This window comes from Ascaphus truei, chromosome 3, assembly GCF_040206685.1.
Source record: "Ascaphus truei isolate aAscTru1 chromosome 3, aAscTru1.hap1, whole genome shotgun sequence".
NCBI classification, from domain to species: domain Eukaryota; kingdom Metazoa; phylum Chordata; class Amphibia; order Anura; family Ascaphidae; genus Ascaphus; species Ascaphus truei.
In genome coordinates this window covers 340,390,564-340,416,389 of record NC_134485.1, presented here as the reverse complement: position 1 = coordinate 340,416,389, position 25,826 = coordinate 340,390,564, and the positions used below count along the sequence as shown (strand labels likewise).

The window sequence follows — 25,826 nt, the reverse complement described above, 5'->3', positions numbered from 1 at the left end:
GCAATGAGTCTACTCGCTGTCGTCAACCGGCTTGTTCGGACTGTCCCTCTAACCAAGTTATTCTAAATAAAACATATAGCAAATAACAAAACCAATATAATTTAAATGCAATTTCTTACTTACTGCCAAACACCAATGCACGCCAAGATGAATAGGTACCAATAAAATATTCATAGAGAAAATGTCCACCTTTTTTGTCCATCTTTTCACTGCTTGATATCCAGCAGTTTTTAACTTTGTGAAAAAAAATGTATTGAATGCATGGACTTTTGGTAAGCCTTTTCGTTTACTTCGTTCCATCATGAGATTCATATAGAAATTTATGATCTGTTGAAAAACAAAACAAAAACAAAACAACCAAATTGAGAAACTCATAAATACTAATAAGTCAGAAGATAATTTCAGAGCATGTGTTAGAACTAGTCTAAACTGAAACAGAAAACCATCTTTTTTACAACTAGTTACAGTATAAAGCAGGGGTGCGCAGGATTTTTCTTGGGGGGGGGGCGCGGGCGGTTGCATAGGACTGGGGATCACGTGAGGCCTTTGCAACTGAACTTAGAGGTTCAGATGGCTGGTGTGACGCGTTGCTATGGCGACGTGGCGTCACGCCGCCGCAGGGTCATGTGACGCCCACCACCATGGCAACCACCATGGCAACGCAGCGTGGTCACGTCACATAACCCTGCAGCGTCATTTGATGCCGACCTAAGAGGTAAGGTGGGGCGCGAGCAGTGAAGGGAGCAGGCAGGAATCGTGTGTGCACAGAAAGAGGAGTTTCTGCATTGGGAGTGTCACCAGGACTAGACATACAAATAAGCAAGACTTCGAGTCTTCGAAAACATGGCTGATAAAGCTTAAAGCCGCAGCTCCGGGGATAGTGTGCCCCGGTATCGAAAACAGTTAAGTCTGGCTACATCTGTACATATAGATTATTAATAGTTATATTGGCAACAGAGGGGGCGTGGGAACGTGGCACAGTGCTGGCCATTGTGGTTGTGGCAGCAGCAGGAAAAAGAGTAGGACCTCAGAGGAAATCTCTGCACCCCCCACCTCCCCGCCCCCAAAAAAAGTAGTACTAATTAAGCAGCACCTTTCTAGTACAAAGATAAATAACAGAATTAGGACATTTTTACCTGGGGTGGAACGGGTTTAAAAAAAAAAAAAAAAAAAAAAAAAAAAACAGTATAAGTCACTGGCACAATTTGAAGTGGCTTATGGGAGAGCAGTCATCAAGGCCAAACTAAGCACACAAAGACTCTGCTGAGGATGGGGCGGGCAGGGACGTGACTGGACAGGCCTCTCTTCCTGTGGGTGTGGAAGAGCGCCAGCAGGACTACCTGTGAAGTTAGTCAGTCTCAGACATGCTCAGAAAAGGGGGGGTGGAGAGGCAATTACATTTTAGCCTCAGGTAAAGCAGTACATAATATTACACAACATACCTATATAACTACAAAGGTGGAGGATTATGATAATAATGAAAAGGAATACATGGGTAGTGGTGATGTGTGCAGCAGAGGTGGCTTCTAAAACACCATAGACCAGCAGCAGCCCCTAATATAAAAACCAGCACTACTCCATTAAACAGTTTGCTGTACTACAACGTGTACAATTACTGAGGGGAGGTTCAAAGTTCCTTTATATTATGAAAACTTTAAGAACAAACCTAGCTCACTGCTAGCACCAAGTTGCATATCCTAGGTCAGGGGTGCGTAAACTTTTTTTGCTGCGCTCCTCTGCGCGCACCGTCCCCCTGACCTCACGTGGCGGGGTCATGTGACCCGCGACGTCATTTGACGCTTGTGATGTCAAATTACGCTGCGTTGCCATGGAGTCCTGACACCGGTAGAGACAAGGTAAGTTTAGAGTTCCAGGGGCCTAAAGCGAACCCCCTGCATTTAATTTAAATGCCTTGGGGGGGGGGGGGGGAAGAGCGCGGAGCCCCTGCAACGCAGCACCCCCCCAGAAAAATCTCGCCCCCAACTTTGCGCACCACTGTCCTAGGCCACTGACAAAAAGCTAAATTTGGCTATGATTATTAAGTCAATAGCCTTAAACTGGTGGCTCATTAATTGAAAAACAAAAACTCTTTATAATAAAAGACTTCTAGCAAAAAAAAAAAAAAAAAAAAAGTGATACATAAATATATAGATATATATAGATATATATATATATATACACATATACATACACACACACACACACAAATATAAAAATACGTGTGTGTGTATTTGTACATACATACACACGCGTACAGTATATGTATGTGTGCATATAGATGTGCGTACGTAGTTACATAGTAGATTAAGTTCATAGAAAACACGTACATCCATCAAGTTCAACCTATGCTAAATTTAGACAGATACTTATTCTATATTTGTATTTACAGTATATTGACTGTATATTGACCCAGAGGAAGGCAAACAAAAAAACCTCAATGACATCATCTAATGATCTCATAATGGGAAAAATGTACTCTTTCCGGACTCCAAATATTGGAAAATCAGATTACTCCCTGGATCAACATCCTTCCCATGTTTGGTATATCCCTGTAGTTCCTTTATAAAAAGATGTCCAACTTTTTTTGATGATATCTATTGTATCTGCCATCACCGTCTCCATGGGTAATGAATTCCACATTGTAACTGCCCTTAGTGTAAAGCAGGGGGGCGCAAACTTTTTTCCCTGCGCCCCCCTGACGGCTGTCCCCTCGCTCCCGCGCCCCCCCCAACCCCAACTTACCCGCGCTCCGGCGTAATGACGTCACGTTGCCATAGCAACGTGACGTCACATGACCTCGTAGCGTTATTTTGACGCCGCGTTGCCATGGCGCCGCAGGGAGGAAGCCGCCGGAGCCACGGTAAGTTAGGTTTACAGAGGCCCTGCAGCTCCCCCGGCACTTAATTTAAGTGCCTTCGGGAAGCGCGCGGGGCCTCTGTAAACCCCGCGCCCCCCGTCGGCAGTGTCGCGCCCCCCCTGGGGGGTCGCGCCCCACAGTTTGCGCAACGCTGGTGTAAAGAACCCTTTCCTTTGTTGCTGGTGAAATCTCCTTTCCTCCAACCTTAAGGTATAACCCTGTGTTATTTGTACTGCCCTTGGGATGAATAGTTAATTGGAAAGCTCCTTGTATTGTCCCTAAATATATTTATATATAGTTATCATATCCCCTCTTAGATGCCTCTTTCTAATGTAAACTAATCTAATTTAGCTAGCCTCTCCTCATAAATCACATTATCCATCCCCTTTATCAATGTGGTGGCTCTTTTCTGCACTTTCTAGTTCCAGAATGTCCTTTATAACGGAGTGGTACCCAAAACTGTACTCCCTAGTCAAGGTATGGCCTAACTAATGCTTTAAAGAGGGGAATAATATGTCTACAGGAAGGCCCCGCTTCTCTGCGATCCGCCGATACCGAGAAGGGGGCCGCCATTGTTGCGCATGCGCAGAACGGCCCGGTTCGATGTCGCGCATGCGCAGAACGGGCCGGTCCGGGGTCGCGCATGCACAGAATGAGGGGCTTTGCCGAAGTTGCACATGCGTAGAACAGCGCATTGCCGGTCTGCGCATGTGCACATATCAAAAATCACTGGATCCGCTTTCCAGCGATTTTCGCTTTGCGTCGGGTCCTTGGAACGGAACATGCCGCATGACTGGGGCCCTGCTGTACTTCCCTTCCATCCATTCCCTGTTTAATGCAAAGTAAGAACTTTTCTGCATGACTTTGGGCACCATTGCTAAGCCTGCTGTCTTCAAGCTTTCCTAAATCCTTCTCCTTCGGGGAATCTCCTAATTTATCCCCATTTAATGTGTAAATTGTCTGTTTATTCTTGTTTCCCAAACACATAAGCTTTAATACAGATAAATGCATGGTTATGTGTCATTTACCTGCCCAAGTTTTCAGTCTATCCAAGTACTTCTGGTGAGAAATTACATTGTGCTCCGATTCGACCACGTTACACAATTTAGTGTCATCAGCAAAGATGGAGACTTTGCTCTCGATGCCAACCTCAAGGTCAATAATTAATAATAATAATAATGATAATAATAATTCAATAGTTAAAAAGTCCCCATATTACCACTCGAGGCTCGCTTTAAATGGATATTTTGTAAGTACAATTGTGATTGCCTGCATGTATTTTTGTAATACAGTTTTACACTAGGGTTAATCGTTCTTATTTGGTAGCTCTCAATTTCAGCAGGTCTTTTTATCCTGTTGGAGAACATTACCGGTTCACCAGTACACTCACTGCCTACTTAATGGCGTAATTGGGACTGTGCACCCCTTTTGTCGTTTTTTGGGTTCTTGAATATTAAATGTAATGGTTTGGTTATTACTGAACTTGGCTCCTTAAAAACTCTTGGATGTATGCCATCGGGGTCAGGTGCCTTATTTACTTTAATTAAGCCGCTTATGAACTTCTTCCCAAGTTAAAAAATTGTTCATTAATATAAAGGTTGTGCCATCCCTCCTGTGGCACTACTATTTCAATTGGTAAATACAGAGGCAAAGAACTTATTTAATACCTCTACTTTTTCCTCATCTCCAATCATTTGCCTGCCCATCTCACATTGAAATGGTCCTATATTTTCTTTTCTAATTTTTTATTAAGATACGTAAATAACTTTAGGGTTGATCTTACTTTCTATTTCAATCCTTTTTTAATTTTCTGCTAATGTGATTGCCGTTTTGCAACTTTTGTTACATTCCTTATAATTCTGATATGATGCCTCTGTCCCTTCTGACTAAATCTAAATGCCCGACTCTACTTTTTATTCCTTCCCCTACCTGTTTATTTAGCCACATTGGTTTAGACGTACAGCTGAACCCAGTTATAACGTGGTGCTCGGGGGTCCACATAATTAGATCGCGTTATAACCGGGATCGCGGGGGAAAATGGCCTCCGTGATCAGAATTTACTCGGAGCAAGGTGCAGGGGATCCGACACCATGGGTCAGCCATCACAGCAGGGGGTGTTGTGTGTGTGTGTGTGTGTGTCCATTACCAATAAAGCTTTGAATAGATGTTTGCTTTTTTAATTTTATTTTAAACATCTATTCAAATCTTTATTGATAACGGACACACGGAGACAGAGACACACACACGGAGACAGAGACACACACAGAGACACACACACACACGGAGACAGAGACACACACACACGGAGACAGAGAGACACACACACACACACAGAGACAGAGACACACACAGGGAGACAGAGACACACACACGGAAAGAGACACACGACGGTATTCGTGCGGAGTTGGGAGCACCCTGTACGAGCAGACGCACCTCGACGATATAGAGAAGCTCAGAGAGCAACTGTGCACTTCGGAGAACTCTATGACAGGTCAGTACCCAAGGTAGAAACCTTGGGGAAAAGGTCTTCATAAGATGCAGGAGAATGGATCTACAGGCGGTACGCAGTTATCCAACGCAATGCGTTACTCAAAATGATAGCGATAGCGAAGCGTCGTAAAGCGAAACCCGTTTTCCCATAGGAACACCGTTTTTAAATCAAACGTTCCGTTCCTGAAGGCATTTTTAATGCTAAAATACACAGAAAATGTTACTCAAGCAATAAGATATGCAGCACACACATAGATTATGATGTAAACATTATATTTATTGATTCCAGAACTGTAAAACAAAACTATAAAAATAAAACTATACTGTATTCTGTACAACAGACAACGGACTTTTTGGAGGTGATGTAGGTGGACTTGAAGGTTTGGGCCTCTTGATGAATTTCTTCAATGAAGTCTGGACATATCCTTTCCTTTTCTGCGTGTAGATCTCTCTATAGCAGCTGATTTGGCTGGACACTCCACAACTGACTGTTGAACTTCCTCAAATATGACCAGTGCACTATCAATGTGCTTGAATGCCGCAGCCAACATTTTGGTTGACAAAGATTTACGTGGCTGTGCCACTTCAGCAGATTGGTGGGCCTCTTCAGCAATTTTTTGCTCTTCTAATTGCATGAGGTCTTCATTGCTCAACTTGTTAGAATGTGAGGCGAGCAACTCCTCAATATCCTCGGTTTCCACCTCCAAGTTGAGATCTCTGGCCATTTGCACAACAGTTTCTGTAACCTCTGCAACAGTCTCTGTAATGCCTTGGACATCTGACACAAAATCAGGGCACAAATTACGCCAAACTCCATTTAAATGGGATTGTTTGACCTCATTCCATGCCTCTCCGATGTTTCTTACTGCATGGAGAATGTTGTAACCCTTCCAAAATTCTTTCAACGTTGAATCTCCTTCCACATCATTTGCTCTGATGGCCTGGGCAAATGTTCGCCTAAGGTAGTAGGCCTTGAAAGATGCGATAACCCCCTGGTCCATCGGCTGTATCAATGAGGTGGTGTTGGGAGGCATGAAAACCACCATGACGTTTGGATGATGGTCATCCAGGTACACGGGATGGCCAGGAGCATTGTCAAAGGAGCAGCAATGCTTTAAAATCAAGATTCTGGTTTATGCAATATAATTGCAGAGCTGGGATAAATTGATGCTGGAACCAGTCCTCAAAAAGGCTCCCTGTTACCCATGCCTTACGGTTGGACTTCCAAATCACTGGAAGTATGCTCTTTGCATAACCCTTGAATGCCCTAGGGTTTTTTGCATGATAAACAAGCAAAGGTTTTAGCTTGAAATCACCTGCAGCATTTGATCCAAGCAGAAGAGTCAGCCTGTCCTTTGCAACTTTAAAACCAGGCATAGATTTTTCCTCTTTTGCAATGTAGCTTCTACTGGACATTTTCTTCCAGTAGAGCCCAGTCTCATCAACACTGAACACTTGACATGCGCAATAGCCACCGTCCTCTATAATTTTGGCCAATGTAACAGGGAAGGTTTTAGTTGCCTCCTCATCAGCACTAGCAGCTTCACCGGTCACTTTAATGTTATGCAAGTTTGTCCTCTCTTTAAACCGCATAAACCAGCCCTTACTTGCAGTGAACGTTTCCTCAGTGGTCCCTTCTCCATGCTGGTGCTTAATGTCCTCATAAAGACTCAAAGCCTTGGCCTGAATTAAGGCTAAACTAATAGGTACATGACGCTGGGATTGATCTTCCAGCCATATGATGAGGAGTTTTTCTACCTCAGCAATATGCCCAACACGTTGCCTTATTGTTGTACCTTGCATAGGTGCTGAGCCCTTGATCTGTTCCAAGATTCTTGCCTTATCTTTTATTATTGTCACAATAGTTGTGCGAGGTATATCCAAGGCACGTCCAATTTCTGTGTTCGTCTCTCCTTTCTTAGAGCGCTTTATTATGTTTTGTTTGGTCTCCAAAGTAATAGATTTTCTAATACTTTTTGGAGTAACAGCACTTTGCTTTTTGCTTTTATCAGACATGGTTAGGGCCTAAAATACACCACTAAACCTTCACACAGACTGTTCAGAATGATTTCCCTAACCTGCAGCCTTCTGATTGGGCAATTGTAGGAATTTTGTAAAGCGTCGTAAGAGCGTCGGATAAGCCGTCCGGGCGTCGTAAAACGGGCCATAGGGATGCATTGACTAGCGTCGGATAAGCCGTTCGTCATAAAACGAAATGTCGTAAAACGAGGACAGCCTGTACATGTGTCATGACATTGCTGAACATTTAAGTCATTTGGACCACATCAAAGGCTTTAAAGATCTTGTAAAAAAACACAGAATACACTTTAATTATATAGCTACTTTCAGTGTAAGCTGCCTTCATCTACCATCCTTCTCCGACCCGTTTCCACCACGTAGGGTCTTCTACAAAGCAGCAGTACCATGAACACTTCCACTGTAATAAGATACTAGCCAACCCAGAGACCGTGGCCCACCTCAGTTTCATACAAAAAGATGTATGTCTTTATTTATATATCGCCATTAGTATACATAGCGCTTCACAGTAGTAATACACGTGACAATCATATAAATAACAGATCATGTAAATAAGTGCTTCAGACATAAAAGTAACATGTAGGAAGAACACTCCCTGCTCCGAGGAGTTTACAGTCTAATTGGTAGGTAGGAAGAACGTACAGAGACAGTAGGAGGGAATTCTGGTAAGTGTGTCTGCAGGGGGCCAAGCTTTATGTATCATGTGTCTACTATAATCCACGGTGCTATTCATATGCTTCTTTAAGAAAGTGTGTCTTAAGGTGGGTCTTAAAGGTGGATAGAGAGGGCGCTAGTCGGGTATTGAGGGGAAGGGCATTCCAGAGGTGTGGGGCAGTCAGTGAGAAAGGTTTAAGGCGGGAGAGGGCTTTAGATACAAAGGGGGTAGAGAGAAGATATCCTTGAGCGGAACACAAGAGTCGGGCAGGTGCATAGCGAGAAATTAGGGCTGAGATGTAAGGAGGGGCAGAAGAGTGTAAAGCTTTAAAAGTGAGGAGGCGAATTGAGGGCCTCATGCAGAGAGCAGCGAATTTTAGAATTGGAGAGGGGGAAAAATTTTAGCTTTTTTGGAGAGTTTTTTTCTCCATATGCAGAAAGGGCAGAAAACTGCATTTACAAGCCTTTCTGCATATGGAGAGTTTCAATCAGCGCTATAAGCGCTGTTGAAACTAGTGGGGAAAAAATCGCTTTTTTTTTTTTTCCCCTCCACCGGCCGCGGAGCGCCAGCTTCTTGGTGGAGAGGAAAAATTTTGAAAATCGCGCCATTTTTTTGGCGCGAACAGCCACTAGATGGCGATCGCGGCTCTCTGCATATGGCAGAAAAAAAAACTGGAGAGATTAGAAACTCTCCAGCCGCGCGGCGAATTTCAATGGGAAAAAAAAAATGGCGCTTTTTTCAAATCTCGCCATTTTCGGCTGTTTTTAGCCGGAAAATGGCGAGATTGCTATTAGCGCTGTTCTCTGCATGCCCTGAGTATGAAATACCTTAGTGGGCTAAAAGAAATATACCAGGAAAGTATGGAGGTGCAATGATTCCAGCACTGCGGCCACAATGTGAGGCGACTGTATATAAAAAATAAAAAACTCGAAGATTTCTCCTGGCAAGGTAAAGCTCATCACTGCATTTCAGGTGCAAAAAGTGGATATTAATTTAGTGGGAACAAAGCTTCAGCCCCCACGGCCTTTCCTCACCTGACCCTTTGAGTGCTGCTCTCTTTCTTGTACTTTGTACCTCACTAATTTCCAACCTTTTATCAGCCCGCTAAAAATGTATTCTGACTCTGGGGAATCCCAGCCTGTGTGTGTATCTCTTTCTCCCCTCCCCCCCCGTGTGTGTGTGTGTGTGTCTCTCTCTCCCCCCCCGTGTGTGTGTATCTCTCCCCCCCCGTGTGTGTGTGTCTCTCTCCCCCCCGTGTGTGTGTCTCTCTCCCCCCCGTGTGTGTGTGTCTCTCTCCCCCCGTGTGTGTGTGTCTCTCTCCCCCCCCCGTGTGTGTGTGTCTCTCTCCCCCCCCCGTGTGTGTGTGTCTCTCTCCCCCCCCCGTGTGTGTCTCTCTCCCCCCCGTGTGTGTCTCTCTCCCCCCGTGTGTGTCTGTGTGTCTCTCCCCGTGTGTGTCTGTGTGTCTCTCCCCGTGTGTGTGTGTGTCTCTCTCCCCCGTGTGTGTGTCTCTCTCCCCCGTGTGTGTGTCTCTCTCCCCCGTGTGTGTGTCTCTCTCTCTCCCCGTGTGTGTGTGTGTCTCTCTCCCCGTGTGTGTGTGTGTGTGTGTGTCTCTCTCCCCCGTGTGTGTGTCTCTCTCCCCCGTGTGTCTCTCTCCCCCGTGTGTGTGTGTCTCTCTCCCCCGTGTGTGTGTGTCTCTCTCCCCCGTGTGTGTGTGTGTGTCTCTCTCCCCCGTGTGTGTGTGTGTGTCTCTCTCCCCGTGTGTGTCTGTGTGTCTCTCTCCCCCGTGTGTGTCTGTGTGTCTCTCTCCCCCGTGTGTGTCTGTGTGTCTCTCTCCCCGTGTGTGTCTGTGTGTCTCTCTCCCCGTGTGTGTCTGTGTGTCTCTCTCCCCCGTGTGTGTCTGTGTGTCTCTCTCCCCCGTGTGTGTCTGTGTGTCTCTCTCCCCCGTGTGTCTCTCTCCCCCGTGTGTGTGTCTCTCTCCCCCGTGTGTGTGTGTCTCTCTCCCCCGTGTGTGTGTGTCTCTCTCCCCCGTGTGTGTGTGTGTCTCTCTCCCCCGTGTGTGTGTGTGTGTCTCTCTCCCCCGTGTGTGTGTGTGTGTCTCTCTCCCCCGTGTGTGTGTGTGTGTCTCTCTCCCCCGTGTGTGTGTGTGTGTCTCTCTCCCCCGTGTGTGTGTGTGTGTCTCTCTCCCCGTGTGTGTGTGTGTCTCTCTCCCCCGTGTGTGTGTGTGTCTCTCTCCCCCGTGTGTGTGTGTGTCTCTCCCCCGTGTGTGTGTCTCTCCCCCGTGTGTGTGTGTGTCTCTCCCCCGTGTGTGTGTGTGTCTCTCCCCCGTGTGTGTGTGTGTCTCTCCCCCGTGTGTGTGTGTGTCTCTCCCCCGTGTGTGTGTGTGTCTCTCCCCCGTGTGTGTGTGTGTGTCTCTCCCCCGTGTGTGTGTGTCTCTCCCCCGTGTGTGTGTGTCTCTCCCCCGTGTGTGTGTGTCTCTCCCCCGTGTGTGTGTGTGTCTCTCTCCCCCGTGTGTGTCTCTCTCCCCCGTGTGTGTGTGTCTCTCTCCCCCGTGTGTGTGTGTCTCTCTCCCCCGTGTGTGTGTGTCTCTCTCCCCCGTGTGTGTCTCTCTCCCCCGTGTGTGTGTGTCTCTCTCCCCCGTGTGTGTGTGTCTCTCTCCCCCGTGTGTGTGTGTCTCTCTCCCCCGTGTGTGTGTGTCTCTCTCCCCCGTGTGTGTGTGTCTCTCTCCCCCGTGTGTGTGTCTCTCTCCCCCGTGTGTGTGTCTCTCTCCCCCGTGTGTGTGTCTCTCTCCCCCGTGTGTGTGTCTCTCTCCCCCGTGTGTGTGTCTCTCTCCCCCGTGTGTGTGTCTCTCTCCCCCGTGTGTGTGTCTCTCTCCCCCGTGTGTGTGTCTCTCTCCCCCGTGTGTGTGTCTCTCTCCCCCGTGTGTGTGTCTCTCTCCCCCGTGTGTGTGTCTCTCTCCCCCCGTGTGTGTCTCTCTCCCCCCGTGTGTGTCTCTCTCCCCCCGTGTGTGTCTCTCTCCCCCCGTGTATGTCTCTCTCCCCCCGTGTGTGTCTCTCTCCCCCCGTGTGTCTCTCTCCTCCCTGTGTGTGTCTCTCTCTCCCAGTGTGTGCGCCTCTCTCCCCCCAGTGTGTGTGTCTCTCTCCCCCCCCGTGTGTGTGTCTCTCCCTCTCCCCCCTTGTGTCTGTTAGTGATAAAGCATTGAATATTTATATTTAAAAAAAAAAAATGCAGCGTAGCATTTTAAAAACGGGAACCACGCTCAGACCGAGTTATAAGTGGATCCACGTTGTAGCAGGTCACACTATCACGGGGTTTAGCTGTATTTCTTTTACAGGAAGGCCCCGCTTCTCGGCACCCCGCTTTTCGGCGATCCGCCGATACCGAGAGGGGGCCGCCATTGTTGCGCATGTGCAGAACGAGCCGGTCCGGGGTCGCGCATACGCAGAATGAGGAGCTTTGCCGAAGTTGCACATGCGTAGAACGGCGCATTGCCGGTCTGCGCATGCGCACATAACGAAAACGCCGGATCCGCTTTTTGGCGGGTCCTTGGAACGAAACCTGCCGCATGACTGGGGCCCTGCTGTAGATGTATTACCCAAGAGTATACACGAAGTGTGCTTTTCAAACTGTTTTAAAGACTGCCCATTTATATTCCACATTTTCCCTGCAAAATCATCCCAATTTATGCCTTGTAGATTATTCCTCAGTTTATTAAAACCTGCCTTTCTAAAATGTAAAGGTTATTGTTGAACCAATGTAACATGGTTTTTGATGATTTATTTCAAATGAGATCTTGTTATGATCACTTTTTCCCAAATGTTGCCAGACATGTATATTTGTTATTACTTCTACATTGTTTAATATTACCAAATCTAGTATTGCCCCTTTCGTGGCTGGTTCCTCAAAACATTGGGTTATGTAATTGTCTTTTAAGCACCCCCAAAAAACGGTTTCCTTTTGTTGTAATGCTAATCTCATTGTCCCAGTCTATATCTGGATAATTAAAATCAGCAATTATGCAAATATGGCCTAGTTTTGATGCCATCTCCATTTACAAAGGTATTTTGGCTTCCTCCATCTCACAGATATTTGGAGGTTTATAGCATATCTCTACATTTTCTTTGTGTTCCTAACTCCACCGCCAATTTCCATCCACAATGTGAAGAGAGAAAAAAAAGGGGGGGGAGGAGGAGAAGGGTAGAGGCTCAGTAAGAGCAACACTACAACAGCAGACACTGCAGTGTACAAACTTTCAGAGGAAGAGGCCATGGATGAAGCAGCAGAAGCAAGTAGCATGAGGATTTGCATGTTGGAGAAAGATAAATACTTGGGTTCTGACGAGACTGCTGCTGCCAAAACTTGCCCTGCCAAATTTCCATCTCCAACAGAGGAAACCAGCAAATACTCATACTGACCTACTTCCAATGAGCAAGCCTGAAGGTGAAATAATTAACTACTCCAAGCTGAACTCCGCCACAATCGGTTCCCCTAACACAGGCTGTACAGCAGCAGTGCTAACAACCTGTATACAGTAGTTGGAAAACACCCCTTTGTTTCACAAGGAAGACAGTCACCTCTCCGGAAAAATACAAAAAATAAAACTCACTCTGTAGTTTCCTGCCTACATACCTACCTGTACCTGCCTATACATAAGCTAGCGACCCTGTCCCTCCTAAACACCAACAGCGTAGAGCTGCTTCAAGTGTTAGGATTGACCTGTCGAGAGAGAGGGGTAAAAAAAAAAAAAAAAACTTCACAGTAGTAATACACGTGACAATCATATAAATAACAGATCATGTAAATAAGTGCTTCAGACATAAAAGTAACATGTAGGAAGAACACTCCCTGCTCCGAGGAGTTTACAGTCTAATTGGTAGGTAGGAAGACCGTACAGAGACAGTAGGATGGAGTTCTGGTAAGTGCGTCTGCAGGGGGCCAAGCAATATGTATCATGTGTCTAGTATAATCCACAGTGCTATTCGCATGCTTCTTTAAGCAAGTGTGTCTTAAGGTGGGTCTTAAAGGTGGATAGAGAGGGCGCTAGTCGGGTATTGAGGGGAAGGGCATTCCAGAGGTGTGGGACAGTCAGTGAGAAAGGTTTAAGGCGGGAGAGGGCTTTAGATACAAAAGGGGGTAGAGAGAAGACATCCTTGAGCGGAACGCAAGAGTCGGGATGGTGCATAGCGAGAAATTAGGGCTGAGATGTAAGGAAGGGCAGAAGAGTGTAAAGCTTTAAAAGTGAGGAGGAGAATTGAGTGCGAAATACCTTAGTGGTACCACTTTCCACTAAGTTTTTGTTTAGTTTAACAAAGTCATGGGGCTGCCAATTTAAAAATGTAAATGTTGATCAATAGGGAAAAATATTGATCGAACATTTGGCTCCAAAAATTAGATCTACGTTTTTTTGTGGTTTCTCACACTTTTATAAACTTTGATTGAAACTGCAGTAAAGCAAAATCTCGGCACATTACTAGTGGTAATAAAGCAACATATGCTGCTAAAAGCGTTTAACTTATGGTTATAAAAAAGGTATACACCAATATGTTTACCTTTATAGCAGATATCAGAATATCTAAACACTTCTACATAACTAATTTTCTCATTAATACACAGTTACCACAAGCATATCTATGCAAAACAATCCTATTGGTTTGTGTTACTGGTACTAAAATTCACAGAATAGCCATAATCACCAAGAGCGTTAAAAAAATAAAACCCAAGTGCGTTTACTGCCCTCTCCGACCTAAAATAGAAGTTCAGTGCTGGTGATGAACAAAAATGTTTACCCTCAATATTCATAAAATCCCACACCCACAATTTAAAGTGTCAGTGTGAATAATTATTAGCAGATGTCAATGTTTTTGTCAAACAACGTTAAAAAGTGTTAGTTCCTCATGAATATTTATTCTGTGCCAAGCTTTAATAGCCCACCTAGCAGTATAACCATATGGAGTTTTACTTTGAAATATACAGCAGAAAGTGTCATATGAAAGGCTGATCTTTGAGGACTGATATACTGTACAATTACTATTAATACTGTGAAGGTTCAATCCTTTCCCCCAATTAAACCCCTTTATCAGATTCACGTAATATGGTTGAAGATTTTGTTTTAAGGTAGTATATTCAAACTCAGAACTGTAACCACTCTTTTCAAAATAAAGATAGTGCAGAGCAAATGAGTACTTCGGTATTAGGGGATACCATTTTTATTTGGACTAAAAATTAAGAGCAGCTTTCGAGGAGTTCTCTTCCTCAGGTCGCCGATACGGATTTACAAATGATTCCATTCTGGACTGACACTGCTATTTCTATTTCATTCTAAACAAAAGACAAAATACCCAATGCTACATCCAATATGACAAAAGATATATAGTTAAATACATAAATGGTTATATTTTCAGAGGGGTCATTTAGTTAAACTCTTTGATCAAAACACTATACGGCTGCAGCCACGTCACGGCATGACCACTAACGCTGGTCCTAACACTACTTGTGAAAAAAACGCTCTTTTAAACAGTGGGGAGGAGTGAGCTTAAACCCAGGGAGGTTAGTGACCCCCCCTCCCTGGTTTTAAGCTCACTCCTCTCCCACTTTAAGTAGCAGGATTTTTTTCATGCACCGGTGGAAGACTGGTCTATTGATACATTTCTCCCTCCACTGTAGAAGTTAGGGAGAATTATCACAGGTAGTGTTAGGACTTGCATAGCGGTCATGCAGGGACGTGGCTGCAGGCTTAGAACGCTTTGGCCAAAAAGTTGAACTAAATTACCCTTACTTGTGAGAAGATAAAAAGTTACGTATTTAACTATATATATTTTGTCATACTGGATGTAGCATTGGGAATTGTTGTCTTTCGTTGTATACATTTGGTCACTCCTAGTAGCACTCCTTTTGAGACAGGCACACACACACACACAGTGGGTGTTGGGGTTAGACCTTGCAGGGATTGTGTGTCTATATAATTCTAAATAAAAATGGAATCAATAAACCTATAAGTACTTCAATCAGAAAATGGCACCTGATACAGCAGTGTAAACTTACCTCATCATTAAGCCAGTTGAGACTATTGAGAGTCATGATATCTTTACGAGTGATTGTTAACCGAAAACCGTCACTTAAAACTTGATCTTGGTTCCCACCATAAAGAGCGCACTTAATTTCTCTCTCCATTTCCTTATATATAAAAAAAATATATATATATTGAGATTAGATAGATCTCTCTTAATGTGTTTATACATGATAGAAGCAGTATCAGGTAATAAATAGCAAGAACACTGAATAAATGCATAATTAGTTATACTTAAAAAAAAAAGTCTCAACTCTTAACCGAAGCCATGATTATCCCCATTGTAACCAGGATTGCTAGAGGCATTCTGCTGCCAAACTCATAGCATGTCTCACCCCCTCCCTCCTTTAAGACGCCTTCAGAGAGCTTCTTCTAATGCAGAGCCTGGATAAGTGTGCGTTACAAGGTATTTACACATCATGGAACGGGGAGCACGGGGGGGGGGCTATGGAGGCAGGAAAACGAGAATTTAGCATCCTTAAAGAAATTAATATTGAGAAAACAAAGACTGAGCCACTTGTGCTACAGCAGGGATATCCTTAATACCTGACCTGTTGGTGGGCTTTGAGGACTGGAACCCCTGGTTTAGACATGGTTAATGGGAACAACTTCAAAAATCCCCAAAGAATTTTCCTTATAGACAGTGCACATATGTTAATGTCCACTATAATTCATCTTTTTCCTCAAATCTTCTTTCTAAATCATTTAAATAAAACCTAACCAAAGCATTACTTCTAATGAGAAAACCGCACAGATGCAAGCAAGTCTCTCTCTCTAGTGCAGGGGGGCGCAAACTTTTTCCCCTGCGCCCCCCTGCTGGCTTTCCCCTTCTCCTCGTGCCCCCCCTCTTAACTTGATTCAGACGTCCTGGCGCCATGCCGTCACGGCAACGTGACATAACCCTGTGGCGTCATTTGACGCCATGTTGCCATGGCGACGTGTTACCAGAAGCGTCTGAATCAAGGTAAGTAAGGTTTACAGAGGTCCTGCAGCTCCCCCGGCATTCATTTAAGTGCCTTCGGGAAGCCTCTGTAAACCCCGCGCCCCCACCCCCCCTGCAGCGAACCTCACGCTGCTCTAGTGTCACAGAATAAAAAGAAGAGAACTCCTCTATGAGAGCAATATATTTATCAATCTAGTATTAAATATTTCATTTACAAATTATATCTGACGATTGTGGTGGAAACTACTGCATAGAGGAACAGAAGAAATTACCTGTGTTAGTTGTGGAAATTCTTCCTCCTCTAATTGCAGAAATCTATCCTCCGGCTTCTGACGTAATGTAACCGGTATCTCTTTTTCAAGAGGTACACGGAGATGTAAATCTACATTGCCTTGCACAAAACGTTCCTGCAACCTCTAAACATTGGAATAAAATAAAAAAAAGTTTTAGAACAGTTGCAAAACACACAATTATATATAATTTTTACATAACGTTGAATGTTTTTCAACAAATATAGGAGACTATTAGTTAAGTGCAAAGAATTGTAATTTTTTTTTTAATCTGAAAAATGCATCAACTTCTTTATTTGAATAAGGTTTTATTTTCTCTAATAGCTTTATGCAACCATGAAATCAAATTCTGAGCATTTAATATTGCCAGCACTTCCAACCATCCAATTCATTCACCATTGCATCAATTACGTTTGTGTTAACAAAGCCTTCACTTTTTATGTCTGCAGCAATATAATTTTTGCTTTATTCTTAAATACTCAATAGTGTACCAAAAGTCAGATTATATTGTGAAGGACTGTGTCACATCCTATTGGTTTAAACTGAGCAGGTAAACTGTGTACGAAACAGAAGATCGATCAGACCATTTTTCCTTTATTAAAATGGAAAGATTTCAACTCTTAAACACACACACACACACACACACACACACACACACACACACACACACACACACACACACACGTTTGTGAACCCCAATGATAATTACAGAAATTCCATAGTTTTTCCACGATAACCTTCATGAATCAAAACCAGTATTTTCTTACACAAGGTTTATATTAACCATATATTTTGAAACAAAATGATGTATGAATTAGCCTGACAATTCATTATTCATTGTTTGTCTATGTGCAAAAGTAAAACACACCCTGGTTTTATCAGCTAAATTAAAGGGGATAATTATAACCACGTAGATATTCACGAGTCAGTTTGTGAGGGACCACCCTATATAAAGATCAGAAACGTTGTGAGTTTGGTCTTCACCATACAGGTGTGTGGAAACAGGTCATGCCACTGTAACCCTCCCTGCTCAGTTTACTAAGGAGGTTACATTGAGCTAGTTGCGCGTGTGTGACATCAGCAATTATTTACCTTGTCTCAGGGTGCGGTCTGTAGTCGGCTAGGCGATGGAAAAAGATGCTCAGCAGGAGTTTTTATAGTACAACTTCAATCTTTATTCATGTTCAGATGCTTGGGAATACTGCCGTCGCCATTACATTTTTAGATTGATATTGTTGTACTTTATTTCATCCATACTGCAATCATTCTTGACACAGCTCTTCTCTAAGTGCTCCCTCTTAACACTCAACACTCATGGGAGGTGCATTTACTTCTTACTGTTCCCAGTTCATCTTGTGGACCGGGCCCTTTCTTGTTAGCAACATCCTTATGGTTCCGTTTACTGCAAGCCCCTGCTGAGATCCTGGCCTGTTCTGTGTAACGTTACTGTTACTTTCCTGTACTGGAACTGCCACTTCCTCGGGGGGTACCAAATACTGTGGATAGGGATCGGCTTGTAGGGTCGTTCCTCAGACATCCTTGGGACTTTTCTGCTCTGCTCTTCTCACTGAGGCATGCCGTTACTTGGACATGCTCTCCTCATGTGACCAAACTATCGGTCCTAATTGATGGAGCACTGTCGCTAACTGCAACACAATAAAAAGGGGGGCCTGATTTATACTATACTTTGGGGAACCTATCTCCTACCTTTACTCCCTGAGGCTCCTCGCCTTCTACCATGCTGGAACCCAACTCCCAGAACTCTATGCTTCCTCTTTCATACCACTTGTAACACGGTACCTCTGCCACCACTGGATGGACTGCTCACCATCAACCCCTTGTAGTACACTAGTAAACCCACGGGTGGGGGGGGGGGGCGTCACACCATGATAAAAAGAAATCTGAGGACCTTACAAAAATAGTTCCTGATGCTCATCAGTCTAGAAAGGGTTGCAAAACCATTTCTAAGGATTTGGAGTTCCACCGTTCCACTGTCCGATAGCGATAAAGTACACAGATGGAGAAAGCTCAAGACCACAGTCACTCCACCCAGGAACGGTCTGTCTTCCAAATGTTTGCAAAGCATAGGTGAATTTAAGCAAAATAGAATAAAAACAAACAAATGTACCTGCTTTTGAAGCTGTAATGCTAGTGCTTTTTGTTCTTCTATCTGTCGCCTTCTCTCTCGAGCTCTTGAATCATAGAGGCTGGTACTAAAAACAACAACAACTGATCATCAAGAAGAAGTGAAACAAATGTGTAGAAGATAAAGATCATTATGAGCAAGTAACATTTTACTTACAGTTCTTTAATCCAAAGTTCGGCACGGAAGAAAGGCTGACTAAACAAGAAAAAGAAAAAAGGATTACATAATATTGTCATTTTGAAATCTAAAACCATAACGCATGTTTCCTCTTACGAGCAAAATTTGCTCTAAATTCATTTTAATCCGCTCTCGATGCTACTGTCTCCCATGATGACACTTGCATCTCAGATGTAAAAAGGATAGTGAGGCCATGATCTGCAACCTTTAAATAAATTAAAAAACACCTCCCTGCATCTTTCAAACTAAGCCATGACATTTCTTGCAGTCCCCTCTTACTCCTCTTAGATATTTCTATTCCCCGTTCCATGAGCTAAAGCACTTTTGTGCATCTTCCTCATTTTGTCACCTGGAATGGAAATGTCCAAGTATTTACAAGGAGGATCACTACTCTAACTTACCGGTTTTCCTTCACTTATAAATAATCCCTTTCTCCTTTACATTACTGTGACAAATGTTATTTCTCAGATATCCTCTACACTTTCTTCACACTATTCCCCCCCCACCCCAAATTCCATTGACTGCTCTTGTAACCAATACCCACTCTCACCATTCTATACACGTGTCTTTAATAATACCAATAAATAATAACTATTACATATAAAGCGCTTTTCTCCCAATGCGCTTAACAAGGACTGTATAGTACATGGTACGCAGCAAATAAGACTGTTACAGACAGTCCCTGCCCAGATGACATAGGTTTTTGGTGTCTGAGGCACAGGGAGATAAAGTGACTTGCCCAAGGTGACAAGGAGTTGAACCAGGTTACCCTGTAAACAATGAAATGGAGTTTGAGTGTCTTCACTCAATGAGCCACTCCTCCACCCACAGACTACTTAACACGGTCATCTCATCAATACTGCTCTATACTGTTAACATTTGCTCAGCATTGGTTAAAACCATAACCACACTTCTCTCTAGCACTCTCTTAAAAAACTCCTTTGAAAGACAACTCATACATATTTTTCTCTAACTGTTAATATATAGGCTCTTGCATGAGTTACCCTGCCGCAACTGACTGGAGTATAAGCTGCATACACCAAAAGGTATACCACTAGAAAATGTACTACATGTGGAATGGAGGAGACAAGTCTCTCACTTGTTCCTAAATCTAGCTTAAATGCATGTATTAGCCAACAAATAAAATCCCAATAGATTACCTAGGTGGTTCTTGTGCTCTGGAAACAGAATCAATTATAATGGCCGAATCTGAACCTGAAAACACAAATGAAAGGCAGCACAAATTAGTTTGAATACATTCATATTGCAACATAATTGCATGTTTTGTGGCGTAAACCTACAGGAATATGTATTGAGTCATGTCATGCTCACGATCTCCTACAACCTTTTTGCTGCCCAGTCCTGGTATACCCCAATAGAAAGCTCTGCCATGAAAACAACTGAGTTTTCAATTTCCAAAATTGTGACCTTGAAAATTGAGAAAACAGTTATAGTCTAGTGTCTCCCATACCCGCTCCCCCTCCGGAATATGTATATCGAAACCTGCAAATTAAAAACTACAGGCCATTCGTGTGAAATTCATGTCACTTGCATTAAATCCAACACATGTAAGTGGACATTGCTAGTAAGTAATGTTTCAAAGAAAGGGAGACCAAACGTCACCCAATCAAGTAAAAGCAGAGGCTCCTTCCTTCTTCTTTAGCAAATGTCTTAAATGTCTATAGTTTTGAAGCATTTTGTAGGCAATTTGCAAGTGTACAACGCACGTTTTGTAAAGTAAAACTGTTGCTATGCCTCAACCAAAATAGAAAAACACTGAATTGGTCTACTATGAAGTATGCAACAAATACAAACAGAATACAGTGAAACAGGTCATTAACCTTGAGTTTGCAGTGGACTAGCAGGGACATTTTCTTTGTAGAGCTGGCGATTGTTAGGGCCTCGAGTTTCACAGCTGCGTTTAAAATGAGTGGTGTCACTTAATGGTGGTTCTGACATTTCATATGATGGCTGCAAGTAACTGAATGATGGCTGGTAAGCAGGTTCTGTATCCGAACTACAAGACTCCAGTAAACTCTGACTTGAAGCAACAGTTCGCCCAGAAATACTATTACTGGAAGTCAAGCACCGAGATCTGCAAGTAAAGAATTTCCAGTTAAAGGGTTCAAAAACGAACACAAAAACCCAGTGTGCATTCTAATACATTTATGTCTCACATTTGTGGAGGGAGAACAGATGTTGACTTTGAGGTCAAAAAGGTTTTCCCCGTGACCATCTGAAGCAATTGTCTATATATTTCTTTCTCTTCATGGCGTACCGTCTGTATAAATGTGTGCGAGAAGAAAGAAAACGCATTTAATAAACATGGAAAAAATACTAAAGCAAAAGATGCACATGTTCAAGAGGAATTTTTTTAAAATGTGTATTATTTAAGTAATACTTAGTCTAAAAATATATACTATGATTGCACCGGTAACAAGCAATTGGCAAGGAAGCAGCATGTTTTATTCCACTCAAATGACTTCCTGCTCATTGGCTACCTACAGCGCACATAATTACTGGGCTTACAGTAGTTGGAGAATGTCATTCTTCAATAAATATTAGGGTAAGAGATGTCAGGTTATAATAATGGATAGCTGTGCACTTTACGGTTGGTGGTCAATCTCATCAAATAAATCCTTGCTAGGGAACGAAAAGTACCACAGTACATCTCCATTAATACTGTTCTTGCAGTAATAAATTAGCATCCCAGAAGTATATTAGTATTTTTAAGTGCATCAAGATACATTGATCACTAAAAGTTGAATACATAGTGCAAATAAATGCAAAAATAAAAAAGGCCATTGAGCGTTGCGATCTAATAGAAGGCAACTGAAAAATGTGCATATTTTTTCTCTTCACTGTAACTAAATTTAGAAAATTCACTAACTTCTTCCACTGTACTGAGATATCGTCTCTGCATTTTTTTGGGACTTCGAAGACTCCGGCGACATGATCCACTCCATAGGGACGAACCTGCAGTGTTCTTAATTGGGAAGGACTTTTCAAAAGCAGAAGTGTGAGAATGATTTGGCTTTCCAACAACAGCATTTACAGGTCCACTGTGGAACAAAAACAGTACTGTTAAATAAAAACACTTCCCACAGCTCAAAACGAGAAAAGCACATTAACAACCTGAGAACAACCCATCTTCCAATTATCAGTACTGGTTGTGGTCAGGGAAAGAGTTAAGGAATATCTGGGGGCAAGTAATAATTCATGGCTTAATAAGAACAGCATTAAGGAATAAGGAAGCGTGCATAAATGCATGATAAACATGTTCCTTGGACAGGAAAACCAAGCTTAACTGTAAAGTTTAGGTAGAAGATTGCTAACACAATTTTAAAGCATAGGCCTACAAAAAAATGTACTGCTGTGAAATGGTTCAGGTAAGGATCGATTTCGCCAGTCATGCTTTGCAGGTTGTATCAATTCAAACAGAATGAGAGCGTTTCATTACGGCTGCCTTCCGTTACAGAGTGGAGTAGACATATTTAGAGGCTTTTTATTTTTACTTGCATGTACTGCATTACATATGTTTTAGTATTGCTGAACTGTCTATATAGGAGCAAGGGGGGGGGGTCTTGGTTGTAGTTGCATGTACCGTCACAGTAGATTTTTTTTATAAGTAGCATCGCGAGTGGTTGCAGTTTTAACTGAAAAAAATACCACCAAATTATCTTACACTTTAACTAAATGTGTCATTTTATATCCCCACTATTTAACTATATCAAAAAGAAAACTTTACATACATTTATAATGTATGTGCACTGCTGCATTAAGATATCAAAGCAGCTGTTTTTTTATATATAGGATTGCAGCAGGGGGTCTCCGGAGCTGAACCCCATTCATTTCAGCTCTGGTGACCCCGCTTCCCAAGATACTTATCTCCGTATGGGATGCCAGTATCTCTATTCTGAGGGTCAGATCGCGTGGGCCAAGAGGAAGCCACACCGAATTGCGTCACAACTGCCTATTGGCCAGCGGAAGCTTTAAATGCCGCCATTACGAGAACACCCGCTAGGCAGCTGGAGCTGCTACAAACAGCCCCTACGGAGGTATATGTCTCTGAAAGCAGGGGGTTCCCGGAGCCGAAATTAATAAAAACAGTATTTATTTATTTTTAAATGGTCTGCTCAGATTGCAGTAGTAGCATTATTAAAGTTTACAGTTTGCTCATTTGCACTAAGCCACTGAAAGGGCATACCTCATTTTTCGGGGTTCCATGTTAACGTTCCTGGTTGCTCTTTGTTTCTGCGATAAGATGCACGTTGCTGGAATAAGATGGGAGTGACCATTGCTGCTGGCTAGTTTCTCTTGAACAATTTTGGTAGATTGTGAGAATATTGCATTGTCCCCCGAAGCCAAGTGATTTTCAGTTGATGACATTTCTAAGAGGGTAAACAAGGAGACACAAGAACATACAGTGATGCTGAGCATTTTAACAGTGTTTTGTTTAGATTATCTATATTTCAGTATCCATAAAAATAGCCAACCTTAAGAAATGTAGATGTCACTTAATAAAAATTACAAAAACCTTGCAATACTTTGTTTCAAATGTTGCCCAAGTTAACTTGTATTCTATGATACCCTTGGATTCTGCAGGAAGTTACTCGATTTTCCCTGAGGAAAAAAAATGTACTTTTCAATATCGAATCATTTTATTTTACAATATTTGAAAAGGTTGTTGAATGTTATCCTGTAATATAATGAATTATGTACAATATAGAACAGAGGTGCTCAACTCCAGTCCTCACAAACTCCCTCCCCCAAAAGTGTGGACTGAGGCCCTAATTGAGTCACCAGTGCTGAAGCAGCAATATCCTTAAAAGCACACCTGTCGGTGGGGAGGGGGGTTGAGGAGTGGAGTTGAGCACCGCTGGTATAGAAAACCGTTTATTCGGAAGAAAATAATCCCATTCATAACAGTATTTTTATATACATTAGGTGGTTGGATTTCCTCAAAATAACAAAAAAAAGGTAATTGGTTCCATGGAATCACAATAGGTATTTAAAGGGTTCCACAGTTTTGAAAAGGATAGCCACAGACAGGAATGCAGGATTTGTTTGTGCAGAACCGATAAAATGGTGGGGAAACAGTCTACACTGCAGCTCTACATTTTTGTTGTTATCGCAGGTGAACATTTGCATTGGGCACATTATTACTGACTAAAAGTCAAACTTTTGGTTAGAGAAAATATAGATTGTGTATCACTTCTTAAAAAGCTACTGTTTTACCAAGCAACTGCCATTAATGCCTGGAAGAGTTTAAGGCCCAACAAATGTCCTGTTTTTTAGGGAAGGGGGGGGGGGAGGAATTGACACCATGCAAAATCAAAGAGCAGCATTTCTTGACTCAAGTTTGCAGATGTCGAGGGAGGACCGTCCAGCTGAGCAGAGGTCTACTGTAGGGGAAGGTGTTACTGCCGGGCAGGGGGTTGGGAAGCGGATGCCGTACAGAGAAGCAGTGAGCAAATGAATGGGGGCTGCGGTTGGGTGGGCCTTCGGAGTAACAGGAGAGGGTACAGTCGGCCTGGCCGTCCATTGAGCGAGAGGGGGTTGGTAGAGCAGGGGACAGTGACCCTTTAGTAAATAGTTGTATTAGCATAATAAAACCCCAAAATCTAGCCTAATAGTAATTATCCCCTCAGGACAGGGCATTACCTGACCATTACTACCCGGTGGGTTATAGGCCCTAAGGTCCTCTCTTTTACCCTGAGCATTTATGGTCAAGTAATGCCCTGTTCTGCAGGGTATATTACTTACATCCGTCACTGCCAACCATCATCAAAACTTACTTTACCTTTGTAGAAAGCTGGTTTATGACGCGAGTACATGATAGACCCCTCCAAACTTCTTTTATGTTGCAAAGGTGTAAACTACATGAAAAGGAACAAATAAAACAGAAAATTAACCATTACAAATAATTTACAGTTCAAAAGTTCAGACTATGGGGCTATTCATGAAACTGTGATGGTGCAGAACAGGGCACAATTGGATGGAAACTCGAATTAACTTCAATGGGAATATGGGGGTGATCATGCCCCGACCAACGGTATAGCAGTGTAACGAGTAACCCCCCCTTATTTGAGCAGTCCAGTAAAATGAGAACATGGTGTATGCTCTTGTGGTTAGAAACAAGGGTGGCTAAAAATCTAAAATACTTAGGAGCCTGCGTTTTGCTCAGTGTGAAGGGGGCGTTCCAGCTATCCATCCCCACAAGTCAGATGTCACAGTGTGTGTATACCAGTGTGTATCTGTGACCCACAGCAACTCATATCTCAACTGAAACTAGCCCATCCCTCGTTGTCCTCACGGAGCTGTGCAGCAGTGACTGGACATGTCAATCAGGTCTGTCATCAGTGAGCACAGCACAGGCGCGAGGGGTGTGTGGGGGATTTCAGGCGCCCGGGATTTCTCCATCCCTGGGTTAGATGCATATTTATCGTTTATTGTAGCTTATACATTTTGTCAGACATGAAATTATGGTGCCTTCTCACAGGTCTCTTCTGATGTGGCGACTTTTGGTGTAAGAAGTTAATGCAATATGTAACAATTGGAGGGAAAATACATTGTACAGTAATAGAGTAGTAAATACAGATGTAGCCAGCATTGGCATAACCCAAGCTATATCTATCTGTAGTTATTTACTTTGATACCATACCATACCATACATGTAAATATATCACTGTAATGCATTGCAGACCAACCATTATAAATCGATGGCAATGCAATGCATGGCAATGCAAATGCTGCACATACTGTATACCGATATTGTTGGTGTTTAAATTGAATCTGAAAAAAGGCACTGCCAATAAATGCGATAAAAAGTGTTCTTAATAATTTACTCAATAGGCAAAAACGGACCCCAATTAAAAAAGGAAGGTCCTATAATGCATATAAAGTGGACCAGAGAGGAATATATGAGAATATATCCGTTGAGCTGTCGGCACTAGAAATCAAATCCATGAAATGAATGCAACATTACCAGTGTTTACCGCTCTAAGTGACGCAATGGAGCTTTGAGAATTTTGGTAATACCTATTTCTTTTCATCAAAAAGGCAAAAATTCCCAATGTTACATCCAATGTGACAAAACACATAGTTAAATACTCCAATGTTACCATTCTAACGGTTGGAGGTTAGTGGCCCCTCCTCCCAGGGTTTA

The 25,826-nt window shown here is 43.0% G+C and overlaps 1 protein-coding gene across 2 annotated transcripts in view; it reads right to left on the bottom strand.

Moving 5' to 3' along the window:
* The window catches only part of SENP1 (SUMO specific peptidase 1), a 48,226-nt gene extending 23,619 nt beyond the window's left edge, over window positions 1-24,607 (bottom strand). For both annotated transcript variants that reach the window (XR_012799968.1, XM_075591668.1), the window contains exons 1-11: window positions 24,462-24,607; window positions 22,866-23,049; window positions 21,549-21,720; window positions 20,836-20,939; window positions 20,500-20,753; window positions 19,819-19,873; window positions 18,638-18,676; window positions 18,464-18,548; window positions 16,318-16,461; window positions 15,078-15,209; window positions 124-327 (exon numbers count right to left, since the gene is read on the bottom strand). Coding sequence is in view for 1 of the 2 variants with exons in the window: in XM_075591668.1 (XP_075447783.1) it covers window positions 124-327; window positions 15,078-15,209; window positions 16,318-16,461; window positions 18,464-18,548; window positions 18,638-18,676; window positions 19,819-19,873; window positions 20,500-20,753; window positions 20,836-20,939; window positions 21,549-21,720; window positions 22,866-23,049; window positions 24,462-24,495 (1,407 nt within the window). In the remaining variant the exon portion in view is untranslated. The remainder of the gene's footprint in view (window positions 1-123; window positions 328-15,077; window positions 15,210-16,317; window positions 16,462-18,463; window positions 18,549-18,637; window positions 18,677-19,818; window positions 19,874-20,499; window positions 20,754-20,835; window positions 20,940-21,548; window positions 21,721-22,865; window positions 23,050-24,461) is intronic.
* Window positions 24,608-25,826: the final 1,219 nt, after the last annotated feature.